This window comes from Leuciscus leuciscus, assembly GCF_965113295.1.
Source record: "Leuciscus leuciscus genome assembly, chromosome: 21".
NCBI classification, from domain to species: domain Eukaryota; kingdom Metazoa; phylum Chordata; class Actinopteri; order Cypriniformes; family Leuciscidae; genus Leuciscus; species Leuciscus leuciscus.
The window spans coordinates 35,095,794-35,118,685 of NC_138745.1; the positions used below are offsets into that span (position 1 = coordinate 35,095,794).

The window sequence follows — 22,892 nt, forward strand, 5'->3', positions numbered from 1 at the left end:
CAATAAAAATCTTATCCAAAAACTCAGTTGTTTATTTGAATTGATTAAATTACATCTTAGGGTAAAAAAAATAGAATGTTTAGAAAAATCACCTTAAAAGCATTTCTTTTAAAAACATGCAACACTATCTAATTTTCAGCTAGCAAATTCTCAACATATTGAACTGTATTCAAATAAATGTCCATGCCATTGGACGCAGAGGGTTGTAGAGGATTAATATGTTCTCTCAGCATCTCCACTTGTTCAGGAGTTAGAGGGCTGTCGAACCGGGGAACATTCACCACAGTGTGTTGATCCACAATATACCCACTTTCCTCCCAGTCAATGTAAGGAATGTTCATCTCCTGAAATAAAACAACAGGGAAAGATTCACTGTTTTATTACGAAAGACTAATATTGGTTAATTCAATTACAGTGTTACAATCATCTTGAAAATCAACTTGGTCTGTAATATTTGGATTAAAGGCATAGTTCAACCAAAAATTAAAATTGTCATTTACTTACCCTCAAGTTGTTCAGTTGTTCCAAACCTGTATGAGTTTCTTAGTATAGTATTTCCTTCCTATTATGAAAGTCAAAGGGTGCCATCAACTGTGTGGTTACAAAAATTCTTTAAAATATCTTCTTTTTGGTTCAACAAAAGAAAAACTTGTACAGGTTTGGAACAACTTGAGGGTGAGTAAATGACTACATTTAAATTTCTGTGTAACCTATCCCTGTAAAATGATATTTTCTTTGTATAACTGCTTCAGTACCTCTGGGTTGTCAATGGGATTTTCCATCTGACCAACCACCCACAGTTGGTTTGGTGAGAGGTTTTGCTCTGTCCTCAATGGGTGGTTGTCCCATCCCTCACGAAACACATTGAGGTTTGCTTGCAGTCGGGGCAAAAATACATAATGGCAGCAAAACAGGTGAAGAGTGCTGCTCAAATCCAGCATGTCCTGTTCCTCTAGTGTGTGCAAGATTTGGTAGAACACGCTGGTGACTCCCATCCAGAGATCACGCCAGAGTCTCTCTACTCTTAATATTAAAAAGACAAATTTCAAAAAAGAATTACATTACAAGTATTTTAAGTAGTAAAAGACATTTAAACAATCTTAGATGAATCTATCTTGCCTCTGATTGTGCACACTTTTGCCTGCTATAAAGCAGTTACTCTCTGTCCCACGTACAGAAAACATCAGACGAGCCACGCCAACATTCTCTCCTCCTTGATCAGCTCGCACTCTAAACAAGAATATAACATACATAATGAAGAACCAACATTTTTTGTCAATATATCATCAAATGAATATTTATAAAATGCAATTATGTCAAATGTATTAATTGTACATTGTTTTTAACTTGTTAGTCTATAGGGAGTTTTTTTTTTTTTTTTTTACAGTACGCAATAAAAAATGATAATTTTTTTTATAGTTTTACTTCAGTGGGTATCCAAATTCCTCAACAGCCTGACTGAAGAAAGCTAGGGTTGTGTCAGATCGGTTGTTGTCTGCAGCTCCCAGGTACATTATCTATACAAAAGACAAGCATTTTAAGCACACATATCCAGTATATACTGTACTTTTAGATAAAAATGTGTGCTCACCTTGCGTGAAAAACCATCGATCCCAGCAAAGATCACTAAATTGTACCTGTAGAAAAATGCAATGCTTTTGAACTGTAAACTCTTGAATAATGTTGGAAATATTAAAACAGTCTATTGTAGAGCATAGTACATTTATTGTTTAATACATTCTCAAGTTACCTGATGAGTTTATGGTTTGTGTCTATATGTACTAAGTACTTTGGGCATGGCACTGAGTATGTTCTTCTGATTACACATCCCAACTGATTCATTCTTGAGAGAATCCCAAGACTATCCACACGGTGCATTGATGCTTTTACTCTGTTCCACTGCAGATGATGACCTTGCGCCTTAAGTGTCCCTTTAACCAATCTGTAGCCTGCATGTGGCATTCTTTCTTTGACTTGGGAAACAAGTCCATCAAGTTCTGCATCAGTGCAGGTACTGTACAGTCCCCTAACTGATAGATTGTTTTCGGCCATCCTCCTAAAGAGTGTAGCCCGGGAAACACCCAGCAAATTTGAAATCGTTGTAACAGGGAGTCCAATCTCCAGAAGATAGGCAATGTGATCTGTAGGCACCACAATCCTTGGACGCCTACTTGAACTTTGTCTTTCCACCTGAACAACTGATTGTGAAATTTGAGTGTGTCTGTGAATCTGGATTGCATTATGGAGTTCAGTTAATCTTTCTGTCACATCCTGAGACAGATGAACATGCTGTGCCACAGCATCAAGAAATACTACTTCCTGCCTACATACAAAATCCAAATAATCAATGTCAATTTGAGGTTGCTGAAGAGCATGTGTAACCCGTGCAAGTAATCTCTCCAGAATGTGGTCATGTAGTAATTCCTAAAGAGAAATGGAATAAAGAAACATGGAAAAATTATGAATGATTAAAATAAACCATGTTTTACATACGGTACATGTAAAAATGTATAGAACGGAGTTAACATTAACTTCATTAAGATTAAACTACGATGCTGGTGATGACGGAATTTGCGTAGGCTAACGTTACTTGACTAACGGGAAACCCAGCATTCTAGTCATGTTCTGGTTAGATTTGTCATCCAGTTATGTAGTTAAAATTTGTTACTTACCCAACCAGCTTGTTGGTTTAAAATGGTATTATCCATGTTTTAATTTTTTTTCGGGAGAATGCGAACAATGTCCATTGTCACCCACCGGTTGTCAAACTAGGGCAGCCCAGCTCGGTAATTCTGCGACTGCCATCTAGTGGTAGCTGCTTGCCTTGCCTTTCAGTTGCGTGTGGATCTTCAGTGCTGAAAACTGCGGAAAGTAAGTCTCAAAATCCAAATGAACCGAACAGGATCGACTCGAACAAGGAATCAATAAATGCAGGCGTGTCGCCTGGTCCAGAAATCCACGGATTCCTTTTTGCACGCGGAAATGGTCACACGTTAATACAAAGTAGAACATTTATACTCACAAACATGACTTTATTTGTACAAATTGATGCCCATGTATGCAATTCTTAATTCTACATACACCGGTTGAAAAGCATTTGTTTCATTGTATAGTGACACGCATTTACGAATCGTGTTCACGTTAATGAATAGCACTGCATGTTCGTTAGTTGTGTGTGTGTGTGTGGGTGGGTGGAATGCTGTAAACTGCGAAAAGGAAGTCTCAAAATCCAAATGAACCGAACACGATCGATTCGAACAAGATGTCAATTAATGCACGCGTGTCTTCTGATCCACAAATGCACGGATTCATTTTTGAATGAGCGATTTTTGATTTATTAATGGATAACAGAACATGTTTATTCGCAAACGTGGCTGTATTTGTACTAATTGCTGCACACTCATTCAATCCCGAATTCCACAGATTCAAATTAAATGGCATTTGTTTGTGGTTAGTAAAATACATTCACAAAATGTATCTAGTACATGGATAATTGTGTGTGCATGTATTAATCATAATGAGACTATAATCATCCCATAGAGCGTGGCTCATTCTAATAGCCCATTAGAAACAATGCAATGCGGACATTCAGAATCGGACATCGGTGTTTTAAAGCAAGGCAGCGAGGGATGGTTAGGTGTAGGGTTGAAAAATGTTCAGAATCAGCGGCCAGCGGGTCATTAACGATGTAGTCTATCGCATTTTTAAGCAGCCTGTTCAATATATGTAGTCTTTAAAAAAAAAAAAAAAAAAATCATAATTTATTAAAAAAATATATTAAAAATAATTTTATAAAAGCCCGCAAAAATCTGGAATTTAACATACGTTTGGGATGGCATTTATTTATTTATTTATTTTTTTATTTTTACTAGCCTATATTGTTACTAAATTTCAAAATGTGTAAAAGTAATATGTGTCCCAAGGACTTGATATTGAATTCTGTCATTTTAAAAATGCAATAAAAAAAAGAACTAATTGCACATCTTACAGCAAAAAAGTAGGCTATTAAATCTGTTTTTGTCACCAGCAATATACGTTGCTATGATTTGTTACAGTAAGTTAAGCTCCGAAATATTTTTTTTAAGCTCAAGGTAGTTTCTTCTGATGTCCTGTTGAAATAATAAAAATGATTTTAATTCGATTAATACATTTTTGGCAATGCTTTTTTTTTTTTTTTTACAATATCCGGATGACGGAGCTCTCGCGCCAATTACTTCCTTTCTAGAGTCGTTGATTAAGGTAGGCTAAAATTATTACCTCATGAACAATTAGCATAATGCAATGAAATATACATGCAAAAGTGTAACTTTTTGTTGCTGGGGTATTGTCATAACTGCCTAAAGGTGATGATACACAGGGCAACTTTTTAGGAAATGTTGCTGGACGGGGAACCAGATGAGACACAGACCACGACCGATTAAAATTATCCAGATAGAAATGTATTGTCCATTTTCAATACGAAAGTGCCCAAGCAACAATCGACATCAACATTGCTCAAAATGTTGTCTTGTGTATCATCACCTTTATGCCCTATTTAAACATTTTATGACATTGCTTTGGTGTTTCCATTTGTCTGATATAAAACCCAATAAAGTGCTAACTGCATGTCCTAGCACGTGTTAGTGTAGCCTACTAACTAGATCACAAACATTTTCTCAACTTTTCCTATTTGCATGTCGTTTAATAATGTGATATTAACCTTTGATATAGAAAAGACATGATATTGTCATATTATACTTCAATAATATTCTCTTTTTTCTTTCTTTTCTTTTTTTCAGACAACATGGTGTCAAATTTAAAAAAATGTCCCAACTGCCCCCAGATCATGCCCTGTGCCATCAAACTTTGTAAGGCCTGTGGGGCAGAGCAGCCAAAAAAGGCACGTTTAAATAAGAGGTTGCAGGCACTTGACAGGAAGAAGGGGGAGTGGCTTGGTAACCTAAAAAAAAACCACAATGAGGCAGCCATGAAAGATGAAGCCATCATTTTGGTGTGTACAATCAACCCTACCTTTTTCAATATGGGTCGCCACATTTATTGAGTGACATTTTTGACAGAAGATCATAATATATTTTTCAAATGCTTTTATTTTTGAAAAGAGTGATTTAAATCAGATTTCTGAAAGATATAATTTACCATTATTTAATGTAGTCATGGCATTCATGTAATATGAATTATGAATTTAGGTATTCATGTTAAAAGTGGAGTTTAACTTCAAACAGATTTTTTAGAATATAATGTATTTTATTGCTATTATACACATGTACAACGAGATTGAAGCAAGTCCTTTTCCAGTGTCAACATGTACGTAAGAGAAATGTAACAACAAGGAAAAAAAATGTTTTTCAAAAGAAAAAGGGGGTTCTGTAGGTGCACAGTTCTGAGAAGCTAAATAGAAAGATAAATATGTTTTTGCATGATTTTGATTGTATCAAACATACTACGTATTAAATATTTACCAGTAATAAAATTGCACATAATATCAGTGTTATCAAAAATATTTAATGTTAAACATTGCACATTAGGTGGGTAGAAGAAACTCTGGGGATCGGGGGGTAAGTGTGGAGTCAGTGCCCTTGTGAGTTCAATTTTTTTTTTTGCTTTTGGGAACAGGCCAGCAGATTTAACTATTAAAGTCACTGACTGTTAACTTGAAAGGCATATTAATGAACTAAGTAACCTTTGCCAAAAAACTATTCTCCAAAACATTCTCATTCACATCCATGTTGGTGGAATGATCTCCCCACCGTCATCCGGAATGCAGAATCCCTGACAACATTCAAAAGACAACCGACAATTCATTTATTTTGACATAGTAATTTTGCTTTTGCTGGTCAATAGTGCATTCAAATTCAGTCAATATGATCAGATAAACTTAGTATAATATGACATAATATTATACTAAGTTATGTACAGTAATGTACAGTTTTTTGCCAATGGTCTTACAACAAATTTCAAGTCTTGCCTCAAACTGAATTTACACTCAGATTTTTTGATAACAGACATTTTTAATCCTGTACAAATAAATGTCTTTTCAGCTTGAGAAGCTTCATGCGATGGGCTACAAGCCACTCCTCCTCCTCCAGAAGGAAGGTAAAGGGAAGAAAAAACCTGCAATAACTTCCCTCACCCCAAGGTGTGAGCTGGACTCACTGGCCACGCAACATCTAAACAAAATGGTGGCCTTCTACGAGCTGGTTTGTGCAGGTGATATGTACAGTATTTTTTCTTTCATTCGCCATGCAGTGTAAAGTTGATTTTCAATCGTTTATATATCCTTGTCAATCCTAAAAATAAACAATACTCTGGTATATTAAGGTTATAATTCCACCCACATTCAATACATAGCCCTGTTAATATAGGTTACTAAGTGTAGTCTGAAAATTTAGTAAAACATAGTTGAGTTTTCTTTATATGTCAGTTTGATATTTGGTGTATGTTGTACCAAGTTTCCCTGTTTTCCCCATTGTTTCGCATATAGCTAATCACGCCTTAACAAAACTCATGTAAACTTGCATTCAGTATGAAAAATAGCCTATAGCTAATTTTTTGCCTGTCTTTCAGAAATATGTAAATGGCTACATGTTAAGAAATATAGTCTTAAAATTGTCTACGGGAATGTCAAATCATCTGCCTTTTTGATTTTTTTTTATAATACATTGTAGTTCAGTCTCATTCATACTCTCTTTTTTTTTCTAATCAAATTTGAACAGGTTGGAAGGCGAGTGAGGACACTGTCCTCACCCTGACCCTCACCCCCTGCGACGAGCAGGGCACCTCAGGGGAGGCAGGACCAGATACTGTGGAGGCGGGGCCGGAAGCTGAAGGCCTCGTGGAGGCGGGGCCGGACGTTGAAGGCCTCGTGGAGGCGGGGCCGGACGTTGAAGGCCTCGTGGAGGCGGGGCCGGAAGCTGAAGGCCTCGTGGAGAAGGGGCCGGACGCTGAAGGCCTCGTGGAGGCGGGGCCAGACGCTGAAGGCCTCGTGGAGGCGGGGCCAGACGCTGAAGGCCTCGTGGAGGCGGGGCCGGAAGCTGAAGGCCTCGTGGAGGCGGGGCCGGAAGCTGAAGGCCTCGTGGAGGCGGGGCCGGACGTTGAAGGCCTCGTGGAGGCGGGGCCGGACGTTGAAGGCCTCGTGGAGGCGGGGCCGGAAGCTGAAGGCCTCATGGAGGCGGGGCCGGACGTTGAAGGCCTCGTGGAGGCGGGGCCGGACGACGCTCTACCTAAAAAAGGTAACACAGCTAACTTTTTTAAAGCTCTAAAAGCTACATTCCACAGTATTTTGGTTAATTTGCTCACGTGCTGTCTACCAGAGCGTTAGATTAGGGAGGGACATATCTTTTTTTGTATTTGCATGCAAAATCCTAGTTCGACATATCCACTAGCCTAATTTAATTGAAGTTGGAGGGGCCGACTAGCATGTAAGCTAAAGGCTACTTGTCTCCAACTGAAATCATTAAGGCTTAGATTGGCCTCAGTACTCCTGTGATTTGGCCAAGCTTAGCTAATGATATCAGTTGTTAAAATGGAGGTTATTACACTTGAGAAAGAGTATGGTTATGTACTATATCCATCAACTTTTTCAGCAATTTTGCTGGGCAACTTCTCAGCCGTTTGATTTAGTTCTGGTTGGGTGTTGTTCATGATAATTTTTGTGGTATGACATAGGTTACACCTGAGGGTTTGTTTTTGTGCATGTGTATGACCGAGCAAGTGAATGTGTGCCTGTTTTAATGAACGTGTATGAAAAGACATACATAGACAGTCCTTAATTGTTTGCCACTATATACTTAGTGTCTCACTTCTTTTAAACCACAGGGTCAACAAGGAAGAGAAAGCGAAAGTCAGGCATGTTTTGCATTTGTCAGGTTTTTTGAATGATATTATTATTTGTAATAAATTCTATGATTAACCTTTTTTGAGTTGATATATGTATTTTTCTATCCCACAGAGGCAGAAATGGATAAAAGCAAAAAAAAACAAAAAAGTAATTTTAAATTTCAGACTTGATATTTGATCACTTTGAAGTGAATGCTTGACCTAGATATGTTAATGATGTTGTTCTGTTCCTAATCTGAGTTTTGATGCCTTCAGATTGCTCCTACCACACAGGCCTAGGTGTTTTTCCAATTAGGAGTGCTCTGAGAGAAAGAGTGAGAAAGGTAAGACATGCATAACTGAACACCATACTACTCTTTATTTGTTCTATTTAGGTCAAAATAAGGTCAAGATTAGGACTGAACAATTTTGGAAAATAATCGAATTGCTATTATTTTTAACAATATTGCGATTGAAATTTAATATGCAATTATTTTTAAAGCTCTTTATCTTTTCTATTATTCAACAAAGATACAAAGATAAGCAATAAATCATTGTAAAATATGGATGGGAATTTTTAGGCACCTCATAAGCCGATCAACTTTTTCTTATTAATTAATCTTATTAATAAAACTTAAAATATTTATTTAACTATTTATAAGTAGGCTACTTTTAAAAACAATTACACATAAAAAAACTAAATAACTACAATTACATGTTAAGAATTTTAAAATAGTCTAGCCTATATAACGACTAGCTTCAAAACATAAAAGCTATCAATATTAAAGGGGGGAAAAAACATTACAAGCAATAAACAAAGAGTGCTTTCAGTATTTTGGCTGTCTAAACGTTTTCCATTCAAGAGTTGTAAGGGATTTTTGCTCATTCACACTAATGCACAGATCTCTTTTAAAAATATAAAATGTGGTTTGTCTTATCTGTTTAATAACTTAAGATATAACTCTAACTGTGTTTACATTAATCTTGCTCCATAAAAACATTTTGAGATGCAAGTACATTTAACCACGTAGACGTTGAGTCGCTCACGTGCATGTGCGAGTGCTTTCATCACAAAGCGCGTGCGAGTAGTCTATTTGAAATTGAAAGCCTTCTGTGGATGGTTTTCATTATTTTTATTTTTAATATATAAGCCAAATACATTCCAAAAGACATATGATGCCTTAATAGAGCATTTGTAAGGAAAATACCGGCGGGCGAGCACGCACACTACATGAGTAAGTTAACATATCAAGCAAAGCCAAGTTGATGCTTCATCTGTAGTGCAGACTGCTTTACTCTCGCGTGTCACGTGACCAGGGTGTAATCGCAGCTTTTACGATTACAAAATCGCGTTTCATCATATCGTGATTTTATTGCAAATGCAATTAATCGTTCAGCCCTAGTCAAGATGTTAATTTAAAAAACCTGTCAATCACAGAAGTAAAGATGGCAAATAGTCAAATAATGTAAATATTGTATAAAGTATATACTACAGTCTCTTAACTAAAATACTTGAAATATCATGGTAAAACATGAAACTGGAAGCATGGCGGCTGTTACCAAGGCCTGATGCAAAAAAAATTGTAAGCATGTATTGTTGTTCCTTTCATAGGGCCAAACAGAATTACTTATTGACTGGGAGCCTTGTCCAGCATGGTATGCATTCTACTATATGACAAATGCAGAAATAGTCTGCTCTGACTCTCTATTTCACTCTCACTCTTACACATGTTTTGAAGTCAAACTTGTTTTGAAGAATGTGCAATAGTGTTTAAAGTCAACATTCTCAATCTAATAACTGAAATATCACCTGTAACATCATTTTTTCCCTTGTATTTTCAGTGGGAAAAAGTGGACTCCTACTTGGGAGCCCAAAGAGTCATTTGTTTAAGTTTTTTCATTTTGTAATATATGTAGTTTTATTTATTTTTCATTGTACATTTCATTTTCAATAACATTTTATAATAGTAATTTTGTTATATTTCTATTCAAAATAAAGTGTTGTTTACAAGCACTGTGTTGAAGAAGGTAGATGTTCAACATTTTCTGGCATTTCAGAACTGGATAATTCAAGAATGCCTAACTCCATACAGAAACAGGTTCTTCTTTTGATATGTGGTTTATCAAGAGGTTAGTAAATTATTCAACCAAGCAAAATGTGTTCACAAATGGACGCAGAACTCTTCATTCTCTCTATGAAGACTCTTCAATACATGCTGTAAGTCAGATGCAATTTATTTGAGAAAAAAAATCCCTCACGGATGACAGTGTAAATAATTTAAAAGGAATGTGCAATATCCATAATGGTCATCACAAACACATTTCCAACCTGACATTTTCCAACATTCATACAATAGAAGGTGATGTAGTGTGATTATTTACAATAATTATAAATTTGCGATTGTTTTGGTGGATTGTGTGTGTGATTTATTTAGCTGAAATTTTATATTCATGGTGGTTTAAATGACCTTACACCTGTCCTCTTTACTGATGTTTTACCAGTCACTGCTCCTGATAGGCTGATGTGGTCCTACTCCATTATTTGGTTTCAGTTCCATCAGTGGTCCTTGGTAAGGTAGATAAGTAAGTATTGTACTGTGTTGAACCTCCTACATTTTTTACTTTACCAACTTCTGTAAAATGTCAGCTGATCATTACATATCCACCCCCCCCCCCCCCACCCTCCAGAAGCAAGCTGAAGAAGCCGGTCTTTCTCGTGTCCCACTTCCCTGTATAAGTACCACTACACTGTCTGGTCGTTGATCCTTGGTAAGTACAGTACATCTTTCACTTTCATTTCACAGCCACACAATACTATGTCTGTGAATGACTGTAGTAATTTAATAAGTAAGGGATCATGTGTAGAATGCCAGTCATTATATTGAAAATAACTCCCTACAAGGTGAACAGGTCTTGATTCATTCTGAAAGGACTTATTTCCCAATAATGACTGGAATTTTGGGCACAAATCTATGTTTTTCCAATTTGTTTTTTAGGCTCTCCTGTTATATAATGGTGGTGAGACTGTAGAATGGCCCAAAAAGAAGACCCAAGACGATAAGAATGTTCCAGTGGACAATGGATTGGTGGTTGTGGTGGTGCCGCTTCTACCTCATGCCACTTTTAGCACAGGGCTCTCCAATCAAACAGCCTGTTAAGCCTAAACACAACTCCACACACCTGTCCACTTTTCATCAGCTTATAGTTTCTATTAAATGTATATTAAATTCAATTTTTGCTAAATATTGAGATATTTTTGTCACTTTCATACATAAGATAATTGTGACATACTATTGTCCCTTTCAAATAGACAACATTCAACAAAGTACAAATTAATTAAAAGAAGCAATGTCTGTAAATGAAATGACCGGTAGTATGCAATACATTAATAAATATGGAATAGCTTTTAAATTTAGTATGTTAACAGTATTTTATTGTTAAAGGTAGTTGTGCAGTTTGTGATCTGAGTTTATTTGATGGTTGTTAATGTTTACAGTCAAATAGATTATTCCCATTACTGCAGGTGTTTTCCCAATGTGTGTGGAGTGGACACACTTCCTCTGATTGAATGTTCATGTATTGAAAATCCAAAGCATAAGTAACAATAAAAATTATTTACTTCTAACAATGACTCAGTGCATAATTGGGTGATGATAATCTCATGATTCTTATGCATTATCATTCAATGCATATTATAAGGTTCTGTTGTTTCATGCAGCCTGTGTATTGTTCTTTAGCCAAGCTGTACAGGTTCTTGCCTAGCAACAGGGGTCAGAAGTAGACATTTTTATATACATATTGTATAATTACACTTTTAATCGTGTGTAATTAAATTATGTGGTTCATATAACATAAAGAAATGGACCAATAACCGATATAATTATAAACCATATCTTAAGTAGGCAAAATAGCATAACACATTTCAGAAAGATCTGACTAGTGTTTTAAGGATTCAAGCTCTTTTGAATGTGCCATTTTCTTTTACACCGTTGATGGGCTCTACGATAACCTGGGGTCCAGAGGCAGTAACATTTTTTCTCAGATGCTATCTGGTTAAATATCATATATAATATTGCCACACACACACCAGGCATGTAATATGCAGAGATACAGTACAATTTTATAAGCATGTCATGAACAATAATCACGACCATAAAACATAAAGATATGTGCAATTTTGTAAAATAAATTCAGATGTATATGTTTTGCTAAATATTTTCACAGCTGACCAGTGGGGCCTAACGTAGACCATGAAGCCGGTTTAGGTGGCTAGCCAGCTGTGTTTCAGTTTAGTTTCCGCCAACCCTGGGTTTTAGGTAGCCTACTATGAAAGAAGATTGGCTTTAAACGGTGTTCGTCGCCATAGTATCTTACTCTGCATATAGACAGCTAACCTGCTCCTGTGCAGGTTGTGTTCTGGATTCGAGATCTCAGACTGAAGTTTGGCCAATCAGCTGAGGGCAAAGTGTCACATGTCTGATGCGATAAAGTTCCTCCACCTCTTTATACTCCAAATTAATAGTCAGTACATAGCAAATGATTTTAAAAGACAAAATCGTCTGGCATTTAGTAATGCTAATTTAGAATAAAACACTTTTGTATGATTTAAATATTATGTAATTATTATACCCTTGACCAATCACAGGTACAATTTTTATTATATAAAGGTAATATAAATATGCTTTAGAATCAATAAATGAAGCAATAAAATGACTGCATGTTCAGACTACTATACCTTTGTCAACCATAATAACTACCTTTACAAATTTTACTTAAAGTAATATAAAGTAGTGAGACCTTTTCTTTTAGTTGTCCTTTTATAGACAGCTATTTTCTCCTTGCTGTGTAAATTTGTTTAATTTCTTAAAATTGTAGGAAAAAAAGTGAATTTTGCTGTTTCTCTCAAGAAATGAATCTCAGTTTCACTATTTCACAGCATGTGATTGGCTGTTCGCTACTGATGTCACACATAAGTTCTGCATCATGGTACCAACAAAGCCTGGTTGAATTGTTTTGGTTTTGTCAACTCGAAAGTAATCCTGCAACCCTGAGTTTGTTCAACTACCATATATGGAAGCCTACAGGCCCCTGCTTTGGCAAGTCAAGGGTTCAGACTCGAATCCTCAGACAGCATATGGACAGTAATTTTCAGGACAAACCAGTTCCCAAATAATTCTCCAACCATTGACAGAACTGTTTGGGGTTAAGGTTAGGTTTTTCATAAAGCAACACCTTCCTTAGGAAGATCGCAGGAGTGTGTTGGCCGGTGCATGTTTTTGTGAGGCTGATCAGCTTTATTAATAATTCTCAAAATTTAGATCGATTGCCTTTGATTGTGACAAGTTATTCTAGAAATAGATCAATTACCTTTATTTGTTACAAGTTTTCTTAGCACCAAGTAAATTATTACCATTAGGGTTAGGGTTAGAAGGTTAGGCTTAGGGTTAGAGATAGAGTTAGGGTTAGGGTTAGGGTTAGAGATAGAGTTAGGGTTAGGTTTTTTTTAGCCCTTCCCCCTCCTGAGGAAAGAAGTGACCAATGCTTGTCTAAATTGATTGTCTTATTTAAAGGTCAACTACCTTTAATTGTGACAAGTTATTCTATTGATCAATTACCTTTATTTGTGACAAGTTTTCTTTGCACCAAGTAAATTATTACCATTAGGGTTAGGGTTAGAAGGTTAGGGTTAGAGATAGAGTTAGGGTTAGAGTTAGGTTTTTTGTGGATATTACAACAGCCCTTCCCCCTCCCGAGGAAAGAAGTGGCCAATGCTTGTCTGACTACCTTATTAGGTTAGAACTTTGGAACTATAGTGGGAAAGGCCTATCTGCCCTATGGGTATAAAATCACAGTGCTTCTGTGATTCTACCATTGGATCGGGTATGGACCCCATAAACACTTGGACAAGTGCACCACTCGACAGTTACTATGGGTAAGTTTTAGAGCAGAAATAGATAAAGGCTACGCCAGAATCCAGACTCCTCTGGTTTGGGTAAATCAGGAGTAGATGCAGTGTACCAACCACCGGGTTACTCTGGTTAGGTTTAGAGCAGGAGTCGGTGTAAGCTTAGATCTAACTGGATAAAGCGAAACCCAACAAACCTGTTAAACTGACTCGGTGTACCAATCACAGGGTTACTCTGGTTAGGGTTAGAGTCAGTCATTGTCACAGGCTAAAGGCTTTTCGAAAAGCCACCTTCAGTGTTAAATAGGCCAAAATGTACCACCTGTAAAGTTGGTTCCACAATCTACAATATGGGACTATGTAAACTGTAACCCATTACCCATATGCTAAAAGCCTGTGCATGTCTATTCATATGAATTAAGACATGTTCTATCTTCCTGCTTACTTTGGTGCATCATACTGCATGCATAGCCCCATATTCTATATTGAACTAATTATCCAATGCATCAATCTTGTTCATGCCCTCATCACCTCCAGACTGGACTACTGCAACAGTACTCTCTATGGCAGTGTTTACCATGCTTCTGAAGGACCCCCAACACTGCACATTTTCTTTGTCTCCCCAATCAAACAAATTAAATGTATTATTATTTAATGCCTGTAGTGCTGCTCTGTATTACCATATACATTTGATGTATGTTTTATTTTAAAAAGTCATATAAACTATTTCTCCGGGATAGTCATACTTGCACACACTAATTTGTTTAAACACGTATTTTACTGTTGAATCGGCCTGTACTTTGTACAGTTTATATCTATGACTTGTAAAAATGTACTGAGCTTGTTCATTGTTTTATGTTGCTGCAGAACAGGAACCTGCTGTAAACCAGTTGCTTAAACTGAGCCAGGCCCGTTTGACGGTGACTTAACTGTTACTTTAAACTTTTCCTGTATAATAAATGTAATGAAATTCAGAGTATATTTTTGACAATTGATCAAGAAAAGTTCTGAAATCATACACAATCCATTAAAACGTCCATATTTTTTAATGATTATGATATAAAAAGGTGTGCTGTGGTGAAATAAACCTAATTATGCTCATCTTAGGTGCTGTGGGAATCATGATGCACAAGATATCTTCAACAACAACCGTTCAAAGAGCATAATTTTGACATATGTCAGTCAACAAAAGTTCTGAAATCATACACAAACCATTAAAACTTCTATATTTTGATTGATTATTATGTTATAAAGAGGTGTGTTTTGAGATAAACCCAATTTCACTGACCTTACCAGCTGTGGCAAGCTTGATGTACCGGATATACTTGTAACACCTTGTATACAAGTGGTACACCCATTAATTCATGAAATGCCAGCATGTGGAACATATTTTGATTCAGGGACCTCCAGCTGCTTGTGTGTTGTCAGTAGGCGGAGCATAAGATTGAAAAAAAATTCATTTCTAGAAAGCGCTATAGTCAGTGAATGTGTAAGGTGTGATTTTAGCTCATATATAAACCTTACAAGTCCAGAAAAGTGGAACAACAGTGTAACCGTGACCAGGCTCCTTTTTGCCCATGCAAAATGAAATGGGAGACCACACGTGGATTAAGATACAAAAAATAGTGATTTATTACAGTAAATATATGAGATGAAAAATGAGAAATAAGCAATAATCAGTATAAATGATATGGTATGAAATAAAAGTGTGGCGTAATCAGTTATATGGCAAAAAGGCAAACAAAAAGAAAAACAATGTGATACAGTAGCAGAATAGCAGCCATGAAAGTCCCTCACACTGCCCAGGCTGCAATCAATTGATTACAGACACCTGCCCGGTAGCTCCTCCCTGAGAGACACAGACACAAACAGAGTAAAGATTAAACATGTCCCTATTCAAACTCTGGAAGACAAATGTAGTATTAATGTTATCTTTATTCAATTTGACAGGTTACATAAGTTACAGCTATTAAAAAAATAACACTTTTCACATAATTATTATTACCTGCACTCCTCTTCATTTTCACTGGTGTCTGGACTGCTGAAGTCACTTTCATTCTCCTCTTCCAGCTCTATAGCAGAGCCCTGAGGGCCCAAAACAGCCTTGTATTGGAGATGCACCTCGGTCAACATATCCGAAACTTCAGATAGACGCTTTCTGCAGAGACAGGAAAGGCCCTTGTTTCGCTTGTCTGTAAGTGAAGAGTGAAAAAAACTCCAAATTACCATGACATACATTAACATTTATTCATTTAGCAGATGCTTTTATTCAAAGCGACTTACAAAGGAGACAATAGAAGCAGTTAAACCCACAGTAGGACAACAATATGCAAGTACCATGATCTTTCTCAGTTTGATCTAACGCAGTACAGAATTTTAATTTTTTTTGAAGAGAACAGACATGTTAATATACTAAATCAAGTGCTTTTGAAAGAGATGAGTCTTCAGGTGTTTTTTGAAAGTGACTATTGACTCTGCAGCTCTGGTTGAAATAGGCAGAGATCATTCAACCAGCAGGGAACAGTCATGGTAAAGGTCCGAGAAAGTGCCTCTTTGAGATGGCACCACAAGACGTTCTTCACTTGCAGAGTGCAAGTTTATGGATGGCACATACTAGGGCTGGATGACATATCGATATAAAAATCTGTATTTTTAATATTTTTAAATGCGATACAGAATTAGACAATATCGCATATATCTCAATATAGTTCAAATTTGCGCTGTGATCCTTGCCCCAAGCAAGTGGCTGACTGCTTTTGTAGAAATATGTGTAGCCTATATCGTGTGTCTCTACAGCCTAGTGAACAACGCGGCAAATACTCACATCAAATGTTAAAGTAGAGGAATGGGACACTGCAGTTCAGCGAGTTTACAAAAGGTCATCATTTACACGTGCTTTAAAGCCTTCATTACCGGTTAAACGTTCCAACATGAGCTTTGCTGAGCGCGAACACTAGCGCCTGATACTCGAATTAAAAGTTATCTAGTTATCTTTTGAGTTTTATTCTGTTAATACGCTCAAATACACACAAGGTTGACATCGAGAAAGTTGGCTATGTCTAAACTGAAAGCAAACCGAGAAACATGAGAGAAATCTGCTTATCAAATGCGTGTATATTAGACACGTCGTGTGCAGCTCTTACAGAGACAGCTGTAATATTAAACAGGATGCAGCCACTTGTCCTTAAAGGGATAGTTCACCTAAAAATAAAAATTGTCATTATTTACTCGCTGTAATTTTGTTCTAAACCTGTATTAATTTATTTCTTGCACTGAACACAAAAGAAGATATTTTGAAGAATGTTGGTAACCAGACAGTTGTTGGTCCCCAATGACTTCAATAGGAAAAAATATACTATGGATTTGGTTACCCAGACTCTTCCAAATAACTTTCAACAGAAGAAAAGAAACTTATTCAGGTTTAAAACAACTTGAGAGAGTAAATGATGACAATTAACATTTTAGAGAGAACTATCCATTTAATGTTGATAAAAACAGAGGAAATCACTCACTGCTCTTGACTGAGAACTTTAATAGTAGCTTTAATAAGAATCAATGTATAATTTATACAGTTATGTCTATATTTGGCTTTGACTTTTGACTGAACATTTGCTCTCACTTTGCGGATAACTCAACAAAATTAGATGGTCAGTGTAATGTTTTTCAACTGATTTCTAATAAGATATGTCTCTTTTTATGTAAAGTTAAAGTATGGTGTCCTTATCACCATAACTTTCTTGTTTGATTGATATGGTTAGAAAGATGAAACTTGCCTTCCTCTGAAGTCTTTCTTTTAAGAGTAGCCTGCAACTTCTGCAACCATGAGCAGTGCTGGGCCATCTCTTGAACAAGTATTGTCCTTTCCTCCTCTAGTCTCATTTTCAGCATGGATTTGTTGAAAATTTTCAACTTGTCTTCGATTTGTGCTACAAAAGAAGTAAAGAAAATGTATAAATACAAATTTTGACTTGAATCTTTACAAAACAAATCAGATGTCTCCGGAAACTCCGCTTACCGCTGCCATGAACCTCCCACGGCCATGTTGGGGATGGGTTGTCTCCGGATAGTGACTGCTCCACTTCATTGACATCAATTGCCATGGCAGGCTCATGACTGTTGTATGTCTCGATGTCTTTATATAGCAATCTCTTGCTCTCAGCAATTTTCCTCCGCAGGCGGTGACGGAACTTGCCGCTATCTGTAAAGACATGAAGCAGAAGGTAAAAATAGTGACAAAAAATACAGTGAGCAATTATCTATAGACAATGTAATAATACCATTTTGCCGGTATAGAGCTTGCTTCCGCTGCCTCATGTTAAGATATTGTCCCTCAATGGACTTCTCTAGGGAAGTACCTGTTGTTTCTGGAAACGCAACACAAAAACACAATAGTGTAAAGAAGGACGAGTTGGGAGGGGGTGGGTGCCAAAAAAAGGCTTACAGAGAAAGTGGCATGAAGTATAGTAAGCAGTAGGCAGCTTAAATATCATGATCTAAATGATCCCCACCAATGAGGAAGCACAAAATGAAACATGTTATTGGTTCAAACTTACCACCAGCTGCCCATTCCCGCACATCAGAAACCCACACTGCTTCATCGGTGCAAGCCAAGCTTTCTTTAAGCTCCGCTAGACTTGCAGTCTCCTCCTGAAGCCTCTGGCAAGTCTAATGCAACAGTTAAACAATACAGTTACACAAAGCTACACAATAAACACAAATTGAATCCATTTACACAGAACACACCTTCACATATCTTGCAGACAATGCCCGATGTAGTGTAATGAATTTCTTGTAGTTCCAGGCCATAGCCTGGATTGTCAGCATGTCCACACGTGCTGTTGAGAGTAAATGTTGAGTAAAAATCATGCAATAAGCAATAAAAAAATGACATTAGAAGAGTAATACTACAATTACCTCCTTTCGACATGTATTTAGTTGTTAAGGCACAGCGGGAGAGGTAGCTGTTCACTTGTTCAACTTCCTCCCCCGCTGTTGACCCTGCTCCGTCTTGATTCTTGCCACTCCATGTAATCTAGAAGAAGACATGTAAGGGGTAATGTAATGTCCGCCGGTCATTATCGGGTAAAAAGTTAAACATATGATAAAGTTAAACATAATAAACACTAAACATACCTCACACTTAGTCGAATGTGCTGTAGCGTGCATGACGCTTAAGAAAGGCCTGGTTGAAGTTAGCCCCTGGAGATCAGGAAGGATGTTCGCTGATTTGCGTAAATATGGCCAGTATTTACACATTACATCCATGGCAATGAACCTTGGCTTTGAACACATCAATTCCTTGTGTAGATACATGGGGTAGGCAAAGATTTCACCTAGGGATATACAAATTGTATTAGAAATGCAAATATCTTATTATTGTACATTCTAAAGAGAGCATCATAATAGCAAACTAAGCAGTGGTATAAGCTGAACTAATAGTGATAATTGAGATGATTCTCCATATGATTATGTTATTTAGCTTTTGTACAAAGCAACATACAAATAACAACAGTACAAATTTACATTTAACAGCAAACAATTTATTATAATCTCACCTCTGAACATGTTAAGTGCTTTAAGGAGGAAACCATGTCGACACACCGCAACCTCCATACCCTCTTCGTCCAACTTGAAGGTCCTCTTAGAAGTTTCCTTCGCTGCTGTCCACGAGGAGCTCCCACATCTGCCTTGTCCAGGTAGCTGTGATGTAAATGAGACCCACTATAAACATACTGTATTTACTCCTTGTAATTTGAAGCTGAGGGCAGTTTTTTAACCAGTGCAAATACAATCTGGACTGTAAAAACATAGTAATTAAAAAATAATTTGAAACCTGCCTGTTTCACAGCTTTATGCAAGACATCAACAAATGCCGACACAGATGTGTCTTCTGCGATAAATGACCCTTGAAAAAACGAAGAGTCGGAGCTGAGGAAGAAACCAAACAGAACATTTATCCACACTGAATATTGAATATAAAAAATCGAATCAATCTATACTGGAAGAAAAAATACACCTTCCATTTCTGAGAAACCGGTATAGCTTCCTGTTGCCATCCACCGAGATTGCCAGCATGTCTGGGGTGCAAGCAGGGCAGGTGAAAGGTGCACCACAGGACATGTTGTCTTCCTCAAAAGCACAATATGAAAACTCGAGGAAGCTGCGCTGCAGCGTGTCCCCGCACACTGGTCCTGACTGAAAGATGCATTATATTAAATATTACTTTTGAGACGTCTACATATGGTAAAGAAATCTATCATGTTGAACACTTACCCGCCCACCACACTTTGTACGGTGCTCCAGCAGCTTTGCCAAGGCTTGTCTGGACAGTGCTGGAGCGATGACTTTTAGTTCCCTTACACTGCTGAAAAGGTTGAGGGAATACAAAGTGGAAGAGCTGGTAGAAGCTGGCCAGTATCCACTGTTTATGAGGTCCATGAACTCTGGAGCCCACTGCTGCTGGCATGCTTGGCATGCAAACAATGGCTGGTGCATGTCATAACGCCCTTGGGTAATAAGAAAACAAACCCATGAATACCTGAGCTTTTAGAAACAATCAGCTGGAACACTTTAAGACACTTGGCCTACATCTTGAGTAGAATCACACCAGCATAGTTCAGATTAGTCTTTTTTTTATTGGTTCATCATAATGACAAGATGTATTCTATAATTTTGAGTAGTGTTATTTTCATTGCAAAGCAAAGCCAAAAAAGGGGGAAACAGCTGAATATTGAAAAAATATCAGAATTTAGAAATATTACCATTAATGGAAATTAAAATGACCGCTTTTCCAGGTGACACAGTTATGCTGGGGACTTCACAGGGACATTTTTGAGTCACTCTCACTGTTGGCAAAATACAAGCTAGCAAAGGAAAGATACACAGAAAATTAGCCTACTAGATTTAGTAGACAAGAATACACAAGAGTTTTGCAATTACCTACCCTGGTTGTGCGAGCTGTATCCTCCCTCCCCTCTTACAAAATATGTGGATGGGGGAATAGCTTTAAAAAAGCCCTCAATGACTGACTCCCTATCGTGGAGTGGCCATCTCCTGTGATTCTTTGTATCGCAGGTTTCACAGAACCACTGGTCTGGCAGACACTCTCTGCATCTAGGAATAAAATCAATGAACCAATTTAGTCATTGAACCAACAACTCTTTGAAACAGCCCTGACTCAACCATAAACATGCAGTTTATCTGAAACATGAAGACATCAATTAGTGATGCATTCTAAAAACCTACAAAGTATGAAAGAACATTAATGAGATCTCACCTAACAACCGCAGGCTTGCTGCAATGGCTACAAAATGGTTGGCCAACATCCTGAGTTTGGATGAGGCATTTAAGGTGGAATGGCCTTGCCTCCTTCCATCTTTGTGAGGCTTGCTGCTGCCTGAAAGCCCATGATGATGATGCCCTCGGGATTTCAGGGGAGTCAGACATGGCAGAGAGGCTCTCCATGTTTTTTTCTGTGAAGACAAATAATAATTTAACTGACAAAGGGCCATTTCTGTTCAGACCCATGATTTCATAATAATGGGTACATATATTGGCAATGCTTTCAGTAACAGATTTCATAACTTTTTCAAATCAAATTTCCCACAGGGCCAAATTCAGCATACTTTGAAACATGTATCAGGGTAAATTGTATCAACCTGAAAATTGAGACGGAATTTCATTGGGACAAAATTTAAGTTAGTAAATGTGTGTTTGAAACTACCAAAAAAAGTGGTTCAATAATAGGACTCAGGCCATTGTGGACATAATTTGTGGCTTTGATGATTCATAAGCACTTGATATGGGTTAAAATTGACCGGTCGCTAAGCCACGCCTGACACCATCACCAGCCAATTTGTGGCTTAGCAGCCCTTAACTAGGCAAGGGAGGTCTGGCAAGCTTTCGAGTTTTAACATTTTATGCCAGGATTTTACATTAATGGCAATTAGGGCTGCAAGATATATCAAATTTATCGAAATATCGCAACGGCTTGCAATAACTGGGGTCATGAATTAAAGACAAAGAGAAAATCACTCACTGCTCTTGGCTAATTAACTTTTGTAACTTTAATAAAAATGAGTGTATATTTCATTCATACAGTGAAAACTAAGCAGTGTTTTGTTTTTACATTTGATTATTCAGTTTCCGTTGTTTAATAACCCTAAAGTGCGATGACCTGAACCCCTAAACTGATCTTACACTGATGTAAAAATAACACATATACTACTGTAAAACACTGCAACAGGAACAATTAAATATATTTAAAAAATAATTTAAGTTTATTGTACACATTAAGCATTATCGTATTGCATATCACATTATTTAATGAGTTATTGCATATCGCACTTTTCTTCAATATCGTGCAGCCCTAAATCTAGTCTCCAATGATACAGGTGTTCCAGGATTTGTGTGAACCTTGGTTTCGGATCTGCCTCAGAAAATTACATAATAATTCAAATATATTTGACCATATTTTACCAAATTCCACTTGAGGATCAAGACTGGCTGCAGGAAGATCTTCAGTGAGATAGTTCCCAATCTGGTTGTGTGTAACTACAACAGCACAGAGAAAAAACCAAGTTAGATCTTGACAATGATATATAACCAATTACTATTATTATTACCGGTAGATGAGGCTTTGGGCCTTCCTCCACGCCTCCCCCTTGGGTTGCCAAGCCCTCCACGCCTCCCCCTTGGCTTGCCACGCCCTAAACACACCCTTTTTGGGATTGGAGGAGGGGCAACTTGCCTCTGCTCCTCGGATTCTTTCTGGGGGTTGAAGTGAAAGTCATGATTAGATCAAGATTATGATCTGTTAATTTATTTTAACAAAAGATGCAAAATGTAAAACCCTCTTATCATAAACTTTTTACATTTTGAGGAAAAAAAATGTCAACAAAGAATCCTTGATCAGTGCATTCAGTTTGGCTTTCATAAATATGTTTGACAATTGAGAGCAGCTAGATGCAAGCACAGACTGAATGAGTTTGAGGTACCTAGGCTTATATAATTAGCCTTATATAATACTGTTTAATGCTAAGCTACAGAGTGATTATTATAGGCTAAATAGTTCTTAAACCATTAAGGTACAATGGATAGTTGTTTTTTGTACGTGGCAATACATAGAATAGGACCCAACTCTATTTCATTGCATCCGAAAATTCAACACCTA

General features: G+C 37.2%; 2 protein-coding genes and 1 long non-coding RNA gene across 5 annotated transcripts; 1 reads left to right on the plus strand and 2 right to left on the minus strand.

The window, feature by feature from the left end:
• Positions 1-3: 3 nt before the first annotated feature.
• LOC309485202 (uncharacterized protein) lies at positions 4-3,529 on the minus strand. 3 transcript variants are annotated; one of them, XM_082151964.1, is made up of 8 exons: positions 2,673-3,529; positions 1,751-2,424; positions 1,592-1,637; positions 1,426-1,517; positions 1,120-1,230; positions 756-1,023; positions 505-562; positions 71-344 (listed from the first exon to the last, which is right to left on the minus strand). In XM_082151964.1, exons 1-8 carry the CDS (start codon positions 2,706-2,708, stop codon positions 322-324), a joined length of 1,308 nt encoding a protein of 435 aa, XP_082008090.1. In that variant the 5' UTR covers positions 2,709-3,529; the 3' UTR covers positions 71-321. The 3 variants fall into 3 exon arrangements, with proteins under 3 accessions (XP_082008089.1, XP_082008090.1, XP_082008091.1); XM_082151965.1 differs by having other exon boundaries at positions 72-344; positions 505-591; XM_082151963.1 differs by lacking the exon at positions 505-562 and having other exon boundaries at positions 4-344.
• A 6,788-nt stretch (positions 3,530-10,317) lies between these two features.
• On the plus strand, positions 10,318-10,927 carry LOC309485246. The gene is made up of 3 exons (XR_014201120.1): positions 10,318-10,398; positions 10,504-10,584; positions 10,812-10,927. It is a non-coding gene; the product is annotated as an uncharacterized lncRNA (long non-coding RNA).
• A 4,427-nt stretch (positions 10,928-15,354) lies between these two features.
• LOC309485185 (uncharacterized protein) lies at positions 15,355-22,381 on the minus strand. Its single transcript, XM_082151894.1, has 18 exons — positions 22,345-22,381; positions 22,199-22,273; positions 20,997-21,192; positions 20,664-20,833; positions 20,482-20,583; positions 19,994-20,226; positions 19,737-19,915; positions 19,558-19,648; positions 19,276-19,420; positions 18,854-19,053; positions 18,635-18,752; positions 18,464-18,555; positions 18,274-18,385; positions 17,998-18,084; positions 17,736-17,918; positions 17,494-17,646; positions 15,726-15,912; positions 15,355-15,569 (listed from the first exon to the last, which is right to left on the minus strand). The coding sequence occupies exons 3-18, from the start codon at positions 21,182-21,184 to the stop codon at positions 15,542-15,544; spliced, it is 2,268 nt and encodes a 755-aa protein (XP_082008020.1). The 5' UTR covers positions 21,185-21,192; positions 22,199-22,273; positions 22,345-22,381; the 3' UTR covers positions 15,355-15,541.
• Between the last annotated feature and the right edge of the window lie 511 nt (positions 22,382-22,892).

Bases quoted from the DNA above. Each gene is read 5' to 3' on its own strand.
- LOC309485202 (XM_082151963.1), bottom strand. From the start codon at position 2,708: ATGGATAATACCATTTTAAACCAACAAGCTGGTTGG. The intron at 1,638-1,750 runs GTAACTTGAGAA...ATTTTTCTACAG, and splicing joins ACAAACCATAAACTCATCAG to GTACAATTTAGTGATCTTTG. The intron at 345-755 runs GTACTGAAGCAG...GTTTTATTTCAG, and splicing joins ATCCCATTGACAACCCAGAG to GAGATGAACATTCCTTACAT.
- LOC309485185 (XM_082151894.1), bottom strand. From the start codon at position 21,184: ATGGAGAGCCTCTCTGCCATGTCTGACTCCCCTGAAATCCCGAGGGCA. The intron at 20,834-20,996 runs GTGAGATCTCAT...TTTTATTCCTAG, and splicing joins AGCAAGCCTGCGGTTGTTAG to ATGCAGAGAGTGTCTGCCAG. The intron at 19,054-19,275 runs GTGAGATTATAA...GTATATCCCTAG, and splicing joins AGCACTTAACATGTTCAGAG to GTGAAATCTTTGCCTACCCC.